General features: G+C 40.0%; 1 protein-coding gene and 1 pseudogene across 1 annotated transcript; both read left to right on the plus strand.

The window, feature by feature from the left end:
• The first annotated feature begins 7,213 nt into the window (after nt 1–7,213).
• On the plus strand, nt 7,214–9,321 carry LOC112191305 (UDP-glycosyltransferase 73C6). Its single transcript, XM_024330625.2, has one exon. The coding sequence runs from the start codon at nt 7,616–7,618 to the stop codon at nt 9,086–9,088; it is 1,473 nt and encodes a 490-aa protein (XP_024186393.1). The 5' UTR covers nt 7,214–7,615; the 3' UTR covers nt 9,089–9,321.
• Nucleotides 9,322–11,047: 1,726 nt separating this feature from the next.
• On the plus strand, nt 11,048–12,216 carry LOC112194197 (annotated as a pseudogene).
• Nucleotides 12,217–13,989: the final 1,773 nt, after the last annotated feature.

Here is a 13,989-nt window from a genome sequence, read left to right on the forward strand (position 1 = left end):
AGAACTGCCAGAAAGATAACAATGACAATATTTTGATAATAATTAATAGTAACAATAACATAAGTAAAAGTCAAACCTATAGATGTCAACTTTGCACGGGGTTAGCTATTCTTTTTCTGACAATCAGAATGATACTAGTCTATAGAATGATTTTTGTTTATCTATGATTAGACCGAGAGAGAAAATACTATGATGTGACAATGTGAACAAAATTGTAATCATTACTAAGATATATTCTGGAAAACTCTTGAGCAACTAAGATAATAAATGAGAAACACCCACGTATACAGAAAACGAGACAATGAAGGGTACAGAAGACATGCTGCATTGTGTTAGGATTGATGTAATGCTGCTATCCTCTGTTTTAGTTAGGGGTGATTTAATATTCTGGTCCTATAGTTAGTTTGGTGTAGTGGACATATCCTACATCTTAGCACAGTGAATTTTTACGCGTAGAGTTAGTTAGAGGGTTTAGCAATAGTATTAGTATAAAAGCATGTTTTCCTCTTTGATATGTAAGGCAAGCCTTGTACGAAAAACCATTACAGGGATACCAGTAGTCTTCTTCCTCTTTTCTCCGTTCTCTGGTTCTTCTTCTTCTCCTTTAATTCTTCATTTTTGTCTTCCTTAGATTGATTCCTAGAATTCCAGCACATTGCACATGTTAGAAGACATTGTCAAAAGAAAAACACGCGAGCATGAGACTGTAGCAGAGCAGAGTTGATAATACCCGGATCCCAGGCAATCTTGGTGCCAAGGCAAAGAATTGACCCGTCATTCTGGCCTATAACAACACATCCATTTGGCGTTACTGCAGCACTTGTTGTTGACCCAAGGGATGGCAGACCGTAGTCTAAAAGGTCATTAAGTTGGATACCAGAACCAGATGCATAACTAGCGATGGTTCGAAGTCTCAACTCTCAAAAGGTTGGCTACTCCAGAGAGAGACAATGCACAAAGCAAATAGGGGTAATCCTTCTAAACCTTCGATTCATATAATGTATGAGTCTCTAGCCCCTAACGCACGACATCACACTATTGCAAAGAAAGAAAGGAACAAGTTGGAGCAAAGTACCTCGTTTTTGCAAAGAAAAGTCAAGGAAGATAAGGGTTTTCAAAAAATGATTCGCAGTCCGACTTCTGGAAATTCATCTTTATCACAGCACATGCAGAACTCAAGTATTTTGATCTTATGAGGAAGATTCCAGTGGACTCTCCTGATACAAAAACCTAGCCTTATAATGATTATGTAAAGAGAAAGTGCAAAGAAATTGGAAATTTGAAATAAGACTATTAGGGAGAGTGAGAAGGTGTTGGAATTAATGCTTTCCCGGTACAGTTAGGAAAACTTACGCAGAGTTTGCTAAAATCAAGTGAGTTCATTGCAGAACACTTAGCTGCGGGGAGATAGTTTCAGCCACTTGCTCGACTGTTTGCTCTACTCAACTTAGCTCGATATTTTGTATCTAATATTCTAATGTACCTTTAATCTAGTTGATTCAGCCTCCATTTTAGATTTTTTTATAGGTTAATTTTGTATCCTATATAAGGGATAAGATAGTTGATGTAAAAGTAGAGACCAAGTTCTAAAACTCAAGTAGAAACTTTTGCTGAGTTTTTGTTCATCTGTTCATGCTTCATTTGCTACTGCAAATTAATCAAATAATACAAGTTGTGGTTTCGATTATATTTTGTTCAAATACAAAGTAGAAGCTCTCAAATCTTAATACAAAGGACCAAATGATATATGTACTCCTTCGGTGGACATTGAAGAAGATATATGTGTCTTAATGGGTGGGCAGACATCGTCATCTGTTGAGGAAATAAGCTGATAAAGTAATATGGGGTTCACATTTAAAACCAATTGGCAATGGATGAAGTGGCCCAAACCCTTATAAATCTATAGGCAAGGTCTCCATTTTCCCATGTGAGATTGATACTCTCAACATGCCCCTGCATGTGTGGCGAATTTTCAAGTCATACACGTGGACAATATATATTGGGTGATGTGGAGCTTGTGTGGTCGTAAGGCATGCACACGTAGGATAACCTGCTCTGATAACATGATAAAGTAAATCTAGGGTTACAAAACAAATACTATTTATCAATCATTGTTGAGTGCTTTCAGTTTCTGCAATGTCGTATGTGTGTGATAAAACAAATTTGGGCATATGCTTTAGGGTTCCTAAAGAAAGTTCCCACACAATTTGATAGTTTATTGGGGGGCAATAAAGGTCTTTTGGAAGGAAATAATTATATTGAATTGATGTAATCTCCTAGTTTTTTCCTTTTCAAAATGTTATTTATCTAATTGTAGGGAGATTAATTCTCATTCCAGCAACTGAAAGGTTTATTGGGGGGCAATAAACTTCTCTAGCCCCCTATGAGATCTCTGAAGACCTTTTTGAGGACCTCCGGCAAGTTTCATAAACTTTTATTGCCCCCCCCCCCCCCAAAAAAAAAGGTCTATTGGGGTAATAAAAGTTTTTTTTTTTTGGGTTTTTGTCCATTTACACCATTTTTAGAGATTTTTTTCCCACTTACCCCACTAAGTTTTTTTAATTCCCCCTTACCCCAAACACTCTAAGGAGGTCTTCCCTAATACCCCATTAAGATTTTTTTTTTGTTTTTATTATTTTTTTAATACCATTTTACCCTCACCTTTGTTACTTAGAGAGAGAGAGAGAGAATGGAAGAGAGAGAAACCATAGGGGACTTCGCCGGAGTCCGATCACCGGTAGCCGGATTCCGGCCAACTTCGCCGGAATCCGGTGAGCCGTCGCCGGAATCTGGCCAATTTTCGCCGGAATCCGGTCACCGGCTGCCGGATTCCGATCACCGGCTACTACCCACCGGAAAGTTTTTTTGCCCCCAATAGACGACTATCAGCCATGTATTGCCCCCCCAATAGACGACTATCAACCATGTATTGCCTCCCAATAGACGTCTATTAACCATGTATTGCCCTCCCAATAGACGACTATCAGCCATGTATTGCCCCCAATAGACGTCTATTGCCCCCAATAAGACTTTCAGTTGCTAGAATGAGAACTAATCTCTTTAAATTTAGACAAATAAAACTTTGATTATAGGAAAAAAACAAGGAGATTACATCAATTCAAAACGTTTATAGCCCCCAATAGACGTCTATTATCCCCCAATAGACGACTATCAGCCTTGTATTGCCCCCTAATAGACGTCTATTGCCCCCCAATATAACTTTCGATCGCCGGAATAAAACTTTGATTAAAGAAAAAAAATGAAGAGATTATATCAATTCAAAACGTCTATTGCCCTCCAATAGACATTAAATTTTTTTTTTTCCTTTCCTTCTGCCAAATTACTTAAAAAAAAAAACTAATTTGGGCACCCAGAAAATGATCTGGGCACCCAAGTCCTCTTCTCCCTTCTCCGGTTGCAGACCCGACTACTTCTGGCGAGGCTGGGGTCGTAGATGATGTCTGTGCCGTTGATTCTACAGCCTAGTGCTCGGTGAACAACTTGTCATCGGAAAACCACACTTGAATGCCTTCGACCATGGCGGTGACAGAGAGAGAGGAGAGAGATCGAGGTGTGTTGATATTCCGCCGGAGATCGAGGTGTGTTGATACTCCGCCGGATCGGGTTCTGCAAAACGATGGCGGTTGGTGGTTCTGCGTCTTCGACGAGGCCGATCGGAGCCTGGTTGTTTTGCAAAAAGATCGGAGCAGCTGGTGGTTCTGCAAAACGATCGGAGCAGAGGCCAAGAGAGTAGTTGACGAGGCCTGGAGCGACTCGAGAATTGCTTCCAGGTTATGCAGTAATTTTCAGGCCATTTTGGTACCGTCCAACATCGGAGACGCCGTCGTGGAGCAACCCGGGCTCGGAGGTATCAGTTTGAGTTGTCGCTGGCGTCTGTGGAGAGAGAGAGGGAGAGAGAGTGTGTGGCAGTTGAAGTAATTGTTTAATTGGATTGAGGGCAAAATGGTTATTTGGTGTGAAATTGTGTATGTGGGAACAAAAATCTGTTGCTGGGGTAAGTGGGAAAAGTTTGGCTCATTTTGGTGCTTTTGGGCAATGACCCTTTTTTTTTTTGGGGGGGGGGGGGGGGGGGCAGCGACCCTATTCCAACGGCTGGTGACCAGACTCCGGCGAAGTCTCCCATGGGTTCTCTCTCTCTCTCTTTCTATGTAACAAATGGGTGAGGGCGAAATAGTCTCAAAAACAAACAAAAAAGAAGAAAAAAAAAACACTTAATTGGATATTAGGGAAGACCTTATTATAGTCTTTATGGGTAAGTGGGAAAAAAAAAAATAAGTGAATTGCGTAAGGGAAAAAAAAGTCCCTAGAATTAGAGTAAATGGTCAAAAGTCAAAACCCCGTTTTCTTATATTAGAACTATTTCATTCAGGAATTATTTCAGCCTCTTTTGATACCGAATTACCGAGGCTCTTACAACAATAATACAATATAGTCGCAGCCGCTCTCTTTAACCTAGGGTTAGGGTTTTTTAGCCTCCTGCGTAGCTTATTCTCTTTGTCACGTCAATGACAACGATCGATGCAATGGCAGCCCGCCTGGCCTCCTCCCTAGCCCTGGCTGACGGGAAGAAACCGGTGGATCTGCGCCCATCCAAGGGATTGAGACAACCTGAAGCGTTCATGATTGGCAAGCTCCTTACGGCGAGGGAATACTCTAGTAGATCGTTCCTGGGCATGTTTCGAGCTGCAGGGAGGATTAATGGCAGCCTCCGGGTGGAGGAAGTCGGAGAAGATGACAGAGTTTTGCTCTCCTTCACAGACCCATCTGATGTTGATCGTGTCTAGAAAGGCGGACCATGGGGCTATAACAGAGCTCCGATAGCCTTTTCATCGTATGACGGTGTCAGCTCGGCGGTGGATGTACCCCTCACGAAGTCATCGTACTGGATGACGCTACAAGGAATACCACCGGCATTCAGATCGGAGCGTATTATGCGCCTCATTGGCAGCACGATTGGCGATCTCAAGGAAATCAATCGTCCGGCATTCAGGAATATAGTCATGCGTATTCGGGTTGAGATCGACTATGTGAAACCTCTATTGTTCCGACGTTGATTCTGGGTAGAAGATGAAGTCCAGTTCATAGTGCAGTTCAGGTATGACAAGATTTTCGGTCGCTGCGACACTTGTGGATTGGTTACTTATGTTGGCCTCCCCTGCTCCGGGCCGGAACTAGTTGAAGACAATGATACACCGATGGGGGCAGTAGCACCACCCACGGCATTAGCTATCATGCGGGAACAACCTGTACCGAACCCTCATTCTACTAGGGTGGTGATCAATAACCAAACCCTAATATTCAAAGCTCAGGTGCCAATGAGTATACCAGAAGCTCTTATTCCTCAATTGATGATGAACATGCGACGACACAAGCGACATGTACAGATTCGGGAACTGCCTGAACCAAGACTCAATGAGAACCCAATCATCGGACTACGTAGGATTCGGGAAGATGATGAGGTAACAATCTTTCCTAAAAAACTCTGTTTGAGTCTTGCCATTGGAAAGAACAATCTGGATGCAGTGAACATGGGATTACTAGAGGGACCTTCCAATACTATCGAACAGCCTAAGAGGAAGAGGGGACTCCCAATTGGCAGTGTCAACAAACTACCATATGGGACAGCAGGAAAAGGGAAGAATGCAAAGAAAGATGGAGAATCTGACCAGACGAAGAGCAAGAAGACCAACCTGATGCCGAGGTTGTTGGCTGCTGATGAGTCTGAGGTAATTACAAGCTCTAACCCTAAGGGGAAAGAGCAGGTACTTGCTTAAGATATCAAAAATTTCAAGACATTCTGAACTTCAAGCCTTCTCAAGTGGGAGTGATTTCTATATGCTTCTCTAGGATGTTTCTAGTTGATATGTGTACCACAATTGAGTGCTGGCAGATTAGACTAAATGAATGATTTTGCCTTAGGAAGTGAGTTTATTCTTGCTTAGTTTGTTGGCTTGCTGTTTCAGTGAGCAACCATTTAGACTTTAATGAGTTTAGGTGTGACTTAGATAGGACATCTGGTTTGTTCCGGCTCTTCTTATGTAAGTTATGTTAGACTCTGGCCTGTTTATTCATGGCTTTGATATCTAATAAAATCAAATCCTTCAAAAAAAAAAAAAAAAAAAAAGAATTACCGAGGCTCTTTTATGTCATTTTTTCTTGTGGCCAAAGCTTTCAACATGCTTTCGGGTCCCCCCTTGATAATGTCGACCCACCATAGGTGGTGGCCTGGCAGTGAACTAGGGTTCCAAATCAATTACATAATGACCTGAAAGTTTGAAACTAAAATATCGGAAGCAGGATCACATAACAAAGGGGCTAGGTATTTCAGTTTCTTCGATCTATATTCTATACTAATTGCAGGAAAAACTTAAATATATTGTCACAGAAGTGCTGCCAATTGGTGTGAATCAGGGAATGTATGCCTGCAACTATAACATGAGGTTTGGAAGAAAAGTCTGAGTAATAATAAGTCGTGTATAATGTTGTTTTTTTTTTTTTAGGCTTTATGGTATAGATTTGAGCATTTATAATTTGAGTATCCAGTTGGGCATCATATATAACTTGCCAGACTAGAATAGTAGAATGTATATGCATGATCAATCAAGGAGGCTTAGTCGTTTAGGTTTGTTCAAAACCTATCAAATTCTATCCTTTTACTGTTTTTATAAGCATCATAGTGATAGGGAATACTGTGTGTGAAATCATGTTTAAATGTGTGGATTTGATTGATAGCCAAAGAAACAAAACATAATAGTAAACTTAATTAATTGTTAGAAGCTCAGATATATTCAGGTGTAACTGATGGATAATGAAATGAGAGCTAGCTAGGAAACTTAGCAGTGGGCTGTGCAGCATGTACTTATCTGCTATTATATTAGTTTATTAGTACACAGTTGTTGTTTGGTGTTTGTACGGAACCAAGCACATAGCTCACAAGCATCACTTCATTAGAAATGTTGTTGAAGACGATGAAATTGATGTGGTATATTGCAGGACAGAAGATCAAGTAGTTGATATTTCACCAAGGCAATGCCAAAAGACAAGTTCGAGTATTTCAGAGGACTAGTCGAGAAGTATTAAGAGGGGAGTGTTAAAGTTAATGCTTAGTTCTCTCTTTAACATTATGCTAGGTAGTTTAACTCAGGTTAAATAAGTTGTTAAAACTTTTCAAACTTTTAAGTGTTTCTTGACTTTCTGTCTTGTGGGGGTATCTAATAGGACAAACACTTCTAATCTAACCAATATATGAGAAGTGTGATTCTGAGCTACATAAGAAAGCTGAAGATCGATCCTTCCATCAAATCATCCTCTTGTATCTTTGTGAATATACAATCACCTCTGTATCAAATATATATTAGTGTGTGTGTGTGTGTGATTGAGTGCAGGAGATGAAGATCATCAAATTGATCTAAGAAACTGATCAAGACAACGTACCTGATCGAAGTTGTGAAGAACAGTTGCATAACAAGGCAGCAAGCATGGATCAAAGGAGGTGAGTCAAAGCTCAACCCCAACAGTTTTCTGTGGAGTGCTCTTGCTGTTTCCAATTCCCAATTCATAGGTGATAATTGTTCATCCGATCCATATCCTTTCCATGGCTTCTCAAAAGCATCATCAGCTTCACTTCGTATTGTTTCCTTTCATGGCTCAAGGCCACATGATCCCTATGTTTGACATTGGTAGACTATTGGCACAACAAGGCATGATTGTCACCATAGTCACCACACCGCTTAACGCAGCCCGTTATCAGCCAGCACTTACTCGGGCCATAGAATCCGGGCTCCAAATCCGGTTAATCCAACTGCAATTTCCAACCAGAAAAGCAGGGTTGCCTGATGGGTGTGAGAACATTGACATGCTACCTTCACAAGAACTGGGGTTGAGTTTCTTTAATGCAACCGAGGGGCTACAGCAGCCGCTGGAGGAATTGTTTCTAGAGCTAACCCCCAGGCCAAATTGCATAATCTCAGACATGTGTTTGCCATGGACAATCAACGTAGCTCGAAAGTTTCACATTCCAAGAATATCTTTCATTGGAACCAGTTGCATTTGTCTTCTATGCATTCATAATATGCTCATATCCAGGGTTTTTGAGAAAATAACCTCTCCATTCGAGTACTTTGTTGTGCCTGACTTCCCTGATCGGGTTGAGATAACAAAAGCTCAGCTGCCACAAAATATGACACCAGTGTTGACAGATCTTTTTGAAAAAACTTCAGCAGCTGAGAGGGAGACATATGGGGTAATTATGAATACATTTGAAGAGTTGGAGCCGGCATATGCTAAAGGATACAAGAAGGCAAGAAAGGATAAAGTATGGTGTATTGGTCCGGTTTCACTGTGCAACAAAGACGATTTAGATATGGCACAAAGGGGTAACAAGACCACAATTGATGAAAACCAGTGCTTGAAGTGGCTTGATTCCTGGGGACCAAGTACTGTACTATATGCTTGCCTTGGAAGTTTATGCAATCTCACAGATGAGCAACTGATAGAACTTGGACTGGGATTAGAGGCATCGAACAGACCTTTTGTGTGGGTTGTAAGGGGTGGTGTTCAATCAGAGCCTATGGAAAAGTTGTTGAAAGAAAATGGATTTGAGGAAAGGACCAAAGAAAGGAGCCTTTTGATTCGGGGTTGGGCACCGCAAACACTGATACTATCACACCCTTCAGTTGGTGGGTTCCTAACACATTGTGGCTGGAATTCCATATTAGAAGGTGTATGTGCTGGGTTGCCTATGATCACATTGCCACTGTTTGGAGACCAATTTCTCAATGAGAAATTAATTGGACAGATTCTAAACATTTCTGTGAAGGTTGGAGGGGATGATCCAATAACATTGAGGGAGGAGAAGAAGAATAGGGTGTTGGTGAGAAAGGAAAATGTGAAGAATGCGATAGAGGAGTTGATGAATGGAGAAGATAGCAAAGGGAGAAAAGGAAGAGCCAGGGAGCTTGCTGAGATGGCAAAGAGAGCGGTAGAAAAAGGAGGTTCTTCACACCTTGACATTGCACTGCTAATCCAAGATATTCTGCAACAAGGAAATTGCATAGAGAGGAGCTAAGGAGAAAATGAGTGTCAAACAATGGTTTTCTTTGTTTATTTCTCACATGTGACAATACATTTGGTATTTGATTATATTGTATTCTCTTGTTTGTTTCACTAGAACAGGATTCAGTCTTGCTCTCATCCATGTTCTTCATCATTTGTTTACAGAACTTAAATGGCTTGTTGGCTTTAAACTATTTAATTATTCAGTGAGCCACTGTATATACAAATTGATCGACTTACTATCAACTCCTTGCCTTTTCAATTTCCTTAAAATTGTTATTTAGAGGAGCATGGATTTTCTTGGTTTTGCAGTTCCTTAATTATGAAATGGCAAGCGCTTAGTGTTTATTTACTCATGTGTTAAAACAAACTTAAAGAATTATCTTCGTACAGGTGTTTTTATGGTGCTGTAATTCCAGCAGAAAAAGCTGTCATATATAGGGTGACCGTCTTGGTTCTTCACCCTAAGCTTGCTGTTCAAATCTCCAATTCACAATAAGTGGCATCAAATGAAGCATCTTTACCAATGCAATGCAGAGTTGAAGCCAGCAAGATGTAAATCTTAGGACAGAGGTAATGATTATGCCTATAACTGTAACTTTTCCCAATGCAAGGCGTATTTGAACCAGCCATTTGCTGAGGCTAAATTATTTTCTGTGTTAGTTTTTGCAAGTGTTGTAATAACTGATGAAGCCAAATTCAGGTATTTGTAGAAATTGTAACGAAATGCAGTGATTCTAGTGTTTATGGAATTTGGTTCCGATGAATATACCTCCATCACAATGCACTCCTTGATACATGCTTCGTACTATTAAAATTCTCATTCTCTAGGGTTTTATGACATCCCTAACTACTAACTACCATCCACTTGACTGCTGACTCGTCCCATTTTCTTGCCGGTAAGCTTACGATCGGTATAGTGTTCACTTGGTTCAGCAAGGCCACGTTCATGGCTAAGGATGCACAGGCAAGGGCTGAAAGAGTCGTCTGGTGACATTAGGTATGCTATTACATACACCAGTAATGCACTGTTAGAGTCTTAGAGAGTGACCTTGTCAGCAACTCAGCATTAGTATATACATGAGTTTCTTTATCCTATCCCAGAGTATATATAGTGTTGCATGCAGGATAAAGCCAAAAAAACCTCTCATATTGATGCAAGAGTTTTGGCAGCAATCCGGCTTATCTACTAGTCTCTACAAATTATTTTCTGACAGCATCTTTTAGAATGCGGGACATGTACTAATGCATCCAAAAACAATCACTAAATAGTTCAAAAGGACACATGCTTATGTTTGCTCTCACATTACTAGATTTGAAACTTTGCGTGTAAAAAAAAAAAAAACAACAGTATTAGTATTCCAAGTCAATGTTGTCCTATTTTTATTAGTGTGGTTATTCCTGCATAATTATAGAGGCAGCTTGTAATTATATTAAATTAGTAAACCCTACCTCTATATAAGCAAGCAAGGTTAATCATGAACTTTTCTCTCTGCCTCCAAACAGATCTCCCAGTTTTAAATTTCACAAAAGTCGAATAATTTCTTCAACCAGATTTCAGACACCTCTGGTTTAGTAATCTCAATCTCTCTATTGCAAGTGCAATGGCTTCAGAATCCCATGATCAGCTTCACTTTGTTTTGATACCACTAACGTCTCCAGGCCACCTTATACCAATGGCAGACATGGCTAAGCTTTTGGCACAGCATGGTCTGGTGGTCACAATTATCACCACACCCCTCAATGCCATTGGAATCAAACCGATCATTGACCGTGGCATTGATTCCGGTCTCTCCCTTCATCTGGTCCAGTTCAGTTTGCCACTTGCTGAGTATGGTTTGCCAGAGGGATGTGAAACAATGGAATCAGTCCCTGCAAGAAACTTGTTTCGGAATTTCTTTGATGCAGTTATCAGGCTGCAGCAACCAGTAGAACTTACTTGAGACACTAAAACCTATGCCGAGCTGCATAATCTCAGATAAACATCTTCCATGGACAGGTGAGATTGCTCAAAAGTTTGGGATACAAAGGTATTGGTTTGGTGGGACTAGTTGTTTTACTCTTGTCTAACCATAATATAGAAACATCCAAGGTTCTAGAGAGTGTTTCAGGATCAGAACCATTTCTGGTGCCTGGTTTACCTGATGAGATTGAGCTTACTTTAGCCCAATTACCGGCGCACTTGAATCCTGCTAAAGTTGACTTCAGAGATTTCCACAGAAAAGTAGAGGAAGCTACAAAAGGATCATGTGGAGTTGTTGTGAATAGCTTTGAGCAGTTGGAAACAGAGTATGTCAAAGAGTATAGAAAGTAACGTGTGGAGTATTGGTCCAGTGTCACTTTCCAACAATACAAACTTGGAAAAAGCTCAAAGAGGCAACAAGGACTGCATTGATCAAAACCAGTGCTTGAGATGGCTTGATTCATGGCCTGAGGACTCAGTTGTTTATGCATGTCTTGGAAGCCTTGGCCGTATTGCAACTCCTCAGTTGGTAGAGCTTGGATTAGGCTTAGAAGCATCAAACCGGCCTTTCATTTGGGTGATCAGCGGGAACAAAACAGTAGAATGGGGAAAATGGTTGTTGGAAGATGGATTTGAGGACAGGATTAAAGGTAGAGGCCTTTTAATCCATGGTTGGGCACCACAAGTATTGATATTGTCACATCCTGCAGTTGGTGGATTTTTAACACATTGTGGTTGGAATTCGATATTGGAAGCCATATGCCCTGGGATCCCAATGATTACATGGCCTAGGTTTGCTGAGCAGTTCTACAATGAGTAGTTCATAGTGCAAGTCTTGAAGATTGGTGTGAGAGTTGGGGCCGCAGTGGTCATTCCATTGGGGAAACAAGAAGGGTCTGTGGTGTCAGTGAAGAGTAGCCAGTTTAAGGAGGCTATAGAGAGAGTGATGATCACAGAAGGGAATAAAGAAGGAGAAGAAAGAAGAGAGAGAGACTGATGGCCAAGAAAGCTACAGAGGAGGGAGGCTCTTCTTACCTTAATATAAAACTGTTAACTGAAAATATCAGATCATACAGAAACAAACAATTAGCAATACACATTTGAGTTAAGTGATCATGATTCATTTCAATTAGCAATTATAATTTCAATATGTGGTCAAGAAATTTGAACTATGTAGCATGCCTGTTTTAAAACATGTTCTTTTTTTACCCTTGTATTGAGTTATTACTGTTGAGCACCGATGAGAAATCAAGTTTGGGGTGCTTTCACATATATTTCACTAGATAATAACAATGTCATCTCATCTTTGGTGGCCTAGGAGGCTTTCTCATCTAAATCAATGGACCCTGATCGATTATAGCAATTCCTGAACTATATAGTATTTCCTTAATAAGTTGGACTATGATAAATTCATCTCACTACCCCGCTATCCTCTGTATATGTTTTCTTTTTGTTCCGTTTGCAAGCATAAAAAGTACTTCTTCAGGAATTGATTATTTTGACTGCATGGTTGCAATTTCCTTGACAGCTTTTGTTCTTTTAGGCTTAGAGATAGAAGCTTACTATACTATTAAAACAAACTTATACAATTATCTTCATACATGTTTCTAAATGATGCTATGAATCTACCAGAAAATGCAGGTTATTGGGTGATTGACTTGGTTCTTCACCCTAAGCTGCTAATCTCCAATTTACAATTTATGTGGCATGAAATGAATCATCTTTACCAATGAAATGCAGAGTTGAAGTCATTAAGATGTAAATCTTAGTACAAAGGTACGTACGTAACACGCCTACAACTGTAATTTTTACCAATGCAAGGTGGACTTGACCCGGAGCTGATGGAGGCTAAATCCTTTTCTGTTTAGGCTAGTTTGTTGCCTGGTGTTGTAACAACTGATGAAACTAAATTCAGGTATTTGTAGTAACTGTAACGAAATGCAGTGAATCTAGTGTTTATGGAATTTGTTAAACATATAATTCTTCCCATTAAACCATCTTCTTCCATAAAATTTTCATTAAATGAATATACCTCTATTATGCATTCCTTCCTTGATACATACCTGTACTAATAAAATTCTCATTCTGGTATACCAGTCACTTGGCTTCTGACTTGTCCCATTCCCTTACCGATAAACAAGTGCTTGGTGTAATGCTCTGATAAAATTCATTCTTCTGAAAACTCTCATGTGGATTGACATGTTTTATAGAATGGAATATGTTCGAAACTAGTTAGGAGCTATATATGGATGATTGTGAAATCACTTTACCGTGGTCCACTCTGCGCTAGCTTTGTTTCTTCTGTACACCAGTGGCATGTTTCTGGCACCACACAGTGGTAAAGTTCTGTACACTGACTGGTCTGACACAGTGGAGATGCTTTAGTTAACATTTCCATATGATAATTCTATCATTTTAGTTGTCTAGGATAATTAGTGATGCATCATTTCTCAACCAAACCATCTCAATACTTGTAGAATCTCTTGAGAGCAATACAATACATCGCTCATTTCTATCTTGCACCTTGTTATTCCATATCCTGCTGTAAGTTTCCATGCTCACTTAGATTGAGCTAGCCCACATAGGAAGAGGGCTGAAAGAGTTGTCCCATATCATTGGGTACATAGACTCTTATATCGCTAGGAATTATCGGTCATGACAATTGACACATCACTCTTCCATTAATTTTTAGTTTTTCGTCTAAACCACAATAAACTTGCCGTTAACTCTAGATAAAAAAAAATTAGGGATTTGAGTTGCTGCGTTTGCTTTCTCTGAGCTTCCATGGCAACTTATCCATAGTTGAAGAAAAGAATAAACAAATTGTGCTGTTATTGATTTACCATTCAATTGTTCATTATCTCAGTTGCGTTTACCCTTTGGTTTGTTCCAATGCTAGAATTATATATTCAAGAATTGTTCTGTGATCCATTAGCCAATGTCATGAATTT

This window comes from Rosa chinensis, chromosome 3 (genome assembly GCF_002994745.2).
Source record: "Rosa chinensis cultivar Old Blush chromosome 3, RchiOBHm-V2, whole genome shotgun sequence".
Taxonomy (NCBI): Eukaryota; Viridiplantae; Streptophyta; class Magnoliopsida; order Rosales; family Rosaceae; genus Rosa; species Rosa chinensis.

Coding starts and splice junctions, on each gene's coding strand:
- LOC112191305 (XM_024330625.2), top strand. CDS start 7,616: ATGGCTTCTCAAAAGCATCATCAGCTTCACTTCGTATTGTTTCCTTTC.